The 4,127-nt window shown below is 34.9% G+C and overlaps 1 protein-coding gene across 1 annotated transcript in view; it reads right to left on the bottom strand.

Annotated features, from left to right (window-relative positions):
- Positions 1 to 1,491: 1,491 nt before the first annotated feature.
- Positions 1,492 to 4,127, bottom strand: part of LOC105986927 (olfactory receptor 1S1-like) — a 5,645-nt gene continuing 3,009 nt past the window's right edge. Inside the window, exon 2 of the mRNA XM_013018062.1 lies at positions 1,492 to 1,513. Within this exon, the coding sequence (XP_012873516.1) occupies positions 1,492 to 1,513 (22 nt within the window). The remainder of the gene's footprint in view (positions 1,514 to 4,127) is intronic.

Consider the following 4,127-nt stretch of genomic DNA (forward strand, 5'->3'; position numbering starts at 1 on the left):
TTTTATGGTAATTTTCCCTAAGCATTGCATTCTTTGTTGTACACAGTATAAAAGCATCATTTATTTTTAAGTATAGTTAAGTGCTTTTGTTTAATTGTTGAGTGGTTTGCATTAAGATTGTCTGCCAAAGACTATAATTTCACAAGGACAGCCTTTATGTTCTTTATTTGGCATTGAGTACATCATGAACTTCTCTCTCTCTCTGTCTCTCTCTCTCTCTCTCTCTCTCTGTGTGTGTGTGTGCACGTGCACGCACGAGCACACTCATGTACACCAGCATGAGAAATGCACTGTTTCTTCTTTTATTATTATTATTAATTGTGAAAATACTGTACAAAAGGGTTACCAATACATGAGCAAAGTAATGAGTACATTTCTTATCAAGCGCTGTTGCCTCCTCCTTTGTTTCCCCTTCCCATACCTTCCCATTACCCCCACCCCCACCCCTCTCACGGTGCCTTCCCACCAAAGTTATAAACTTTGTTTTTCCACATAACGTCTTGCACATCTCATTGTTGCAATGGGTCCACCTGTATCCCTATTCAAACAATTTGTTTTTTCCCTTCCTCTCCACAAATGATACCAACATCAAATACAGTGAAAACAGGAGTTATACCGTGGGGGAAGGACATACAAAGCAACAAAGAAATCATCTTATAAATATGTTAGAAACAATAGCAAGAAAGAAAAAAAACATTTGAGTCTTCTTTTTTAAAATACAATCTCATAAATATGTTATGTATGCTTCTTTTTATATTTTAAGGCATCTCAAATCATACCCTATACAGTATCATCAAACTTGTCTACAAATAAGTTTTTTTTTTTCCTGAACTGAAGTATATTATCAGCTTGTCTCATGTTCCATATGTTTGAAGTTCAGGTGATTGATTTATCTTTCATCCCAGACTCCTTATCATCCAGCTCAAGATCTTGACTTAAAAGTAAAATTTTATTGTTTAATAAGTAGCTTTAGTGCTCCTTCTGGAGAAGGTTCGAGGGTGGAACCTAAGACCTACTTCACAGATGAAGAAGAAGCTGTGTTTTCCTGAAGCAACATGTACCAAAATGCTCCCTTTCTTCCAAGGCAGTAAAATCATCAGCATAGAGGTAGATCCTTCATTTTCGATAGTCCTGTTTGCAATTCTGTCATTATATGAGACATTTGTACCTCCCCATTGATCCACTGTGATCATTTCATGCCTCATCTGGGCTTACTTTAAGATCTAATCTGAAATCTTATTTTGTTGTTATGACAATGATCCCATCTTATTACTATCATTTTCTTGTATGTCTTAATTTTTCATTATCCTTCATCAACATAGGGAGTGTGTTTATGGGATAAAGAGAAATCTCATAATATATACATAAATCATATATGCATATATATGTACATTCTGTGACAAAAAATTGTGATTTAGTGGACGATAGCTATGAGATAAGGTATTCCAGGGCATAGGCAACTGGTAGTCAACCACTAATAAAAAGTCTTGTTTACTTATTACAGATCAAATTTCTACACATGATCTGGAATAAACTGGGGAGTAGACTGAAAGAGAAGGTTCCCAGGACCCCTGCCTCTGCTACAATCAGAAAAATTCTGCTTCTCTTCTTTTGATATATGCAAACCCATGTTTCGACTGATTTACATGTGAACTCTTAGGGTTAAATTTTATTTCATTACCTTTGCAAACTTTCTGGCCAGTGGCCAGGCTCTGAGGAATGCTTATAGCAAGTCTGTTCTGTAATATGCCCACCAAAATGTGCTTGTGTTATTTGCACTTGTTTGTTTTAAAATTCATGTAATCAAAAGTGTGTGAACCAATACAATTTGAAAACAACTGAAAGTTATAACAACACTAGTAAAATGTTGCTGGATTAGATGTAAAGATTGGTGATGAATTTGACAATTAAGAAGAATTATGCATTTAGCTTGCTTTGGGAGGTTTCCTATAATTTTATTTATTTTATTTTATTTTATTTGTGGGTTTCCTATAATTTTAAAGAAACTGTAGTGGAAATCAGAGGGATACATTATCAGTGAGGCTTATGCAAAAATGGTTATGCAGAACTCAGTGGACCCATAGTCAAAGAAATGATCTTGGCCCTTTACTCAAAGATTAGCTAAGAAAGATATTCAAATAAAGTCCACAGTAGAGTACTTTGAAAAGTAATAAGGGAATTTAGAAGTTGCTTAATGACTTTTTGTTTCAATTGATGTTTTAAATGAACCAGGAAATATCAAATCTGAATTGCCTTGGCTAAAATGGTATTCATTATGTAGTATCCTGCTGAAGGTTTCATGATGACAAAGAAGAAGATGATTATGATGAACAAATGGAGGGGCAAATGCAGTGCTTCTCCAAATATTTTAAATAACCAGCATTTAATTCATTAATTTCCAAATTCACCTATACTTTTGCCAAAGAAAATAAAAATTTCATGGTACTGTGAAATTTCTCCATGTTTCTCAGTGTATATGCTCAAATTCTCAACTGACCTTACTCTTACTCCAACAGTGCTGATCAGTAACAAATTGTTTCATTATTACCACAGGCCTGAGAAACCTCCCTTAGAGCAGCATTGACTAAACCTTACATGAGTATAAAGCCACAAACCCAGCCCTGGAAGGTATCAGCAACAAAGAGCCAAGTTCACTCAGCCTGAACAGCATAACTCAGCAGGCTATATTTTGTTGGTACCAGACACACCATAAGCCTGGCTTTTATTCCACTGATCAAATATTAGGGTTTTATATGGCTACTGCATAAAAAGGTCAAGCATCATGGTGTAATTTCCATATTCACAAAAAACCTTTTTTAAATTGGCATCAATTAGTTGTATGAATGGTTTCATTTTAACAAATCCACTTATGTATGCAATATTTCTTGGTCATAATGACCCTCTACAATTAAATTTTTTTGCATTCCTCAAGCCTTCATATTACCATATATGCTTAATTCCTGTTTTTTTACAGTAAAACATTAATTTTAAATTCCAGGCAGCTATCTAACATGGAAATTCCACAGACTTCTGTCTCATAATGTTTTTACTGCAAAGCATCATATACAGTCAATGGAGATAGCTAGGAGGCACAAGTCCCTATAATTGATTCACAGATTGTACCAGAGGTCCACTGAAGCTCAGAGAGATTTATTGATTCATCTAGGATTACACAGAAAGCTAGCAGAAGATAAAATAAACCTAAATTTTCAGTTCTAAAAAATGACAGCATTCCTATTCAATTCATATTACTGAAGATCCACTCTGTCTGAGGCATTGGATTCTGTCTACAGCAGCAAAGCTTCACAAAATAGTCATGCCCCCTGCAAGAGATCACTGTGCCTTTTTAATAACACAACTATTCTGATTCATTTTGTTAAGTGATACAATATTTGACATGATGTTTTCATCGATGTGTTGGTGGTTGAAGATACACCTCAGTGGGAGAATGTGCTTAGCATCTATGGAGCTTTGGGTTTAATTCTTAGCACATAAGAAACAGAGAAAAGTATGAGAGTACCAAATGACAGCTAGAGAAAAGTGAGTGTATATAGAAAGTTGTTAGGAATATAAAAGAGTTCAGAAAATATAATATATTGAGATGGGGCCTAAAAGAAAGTGCTAAATGTCATTTGGAAGAAAGTGGGACAATATCGATATTCCAAGGAGAACATAAAACATGTACAAGGGCAAGAGTTGCACAAATTCAAAAACTGTACAAATAATGGCAAAGTGTTCAGTGTAGCTAAAATTTAGAATGCACCAAATGGTTGATTTTTCATGTTCTGGGAAAGGTAGATGGTAGAGATTGCTGATAATCTAACTGGCAGGGAGTGACTGTATAATTAATATTAGTTCAAAAGATATGATTGCTTGAGGTTTAGTTTGCTTCTCCTAGTTCATTATTTTTTTCAATATTCAGCATATGGAGCACTATAATACATATCTCAAAGAGTTATACTGTACTGCGTCAAATTACTTTCGAAATTTTTATTTTATTTTATTTGTGAACATACTGTACAGAGGGGTTACAATTACATGGGTAGGATAATGCATACATTTCTTATCAAGCATTGCAGCCTCCTCCTTTGTTTACCCTTCACATCCCTTCCCAGCCTTTCCCCCCC

The sequence above is a fragment of the Dipodomys ordii genome, unplaced genomic scaffold (assembly GCF_000151885.1).
Source record: "Dipodomys ordii isolate 6190 unplaced genomic scaffold, Dord_2.0 Scaffold38, whole genome shotgun sequence".
In the NCBI taxonomy this organism is placed as follows: Eukaryota; Metazoa; Chordata; class Mammalia; order Rodentia; family Heteromyidae; genus Dipodomys; species Dipodomys ordii.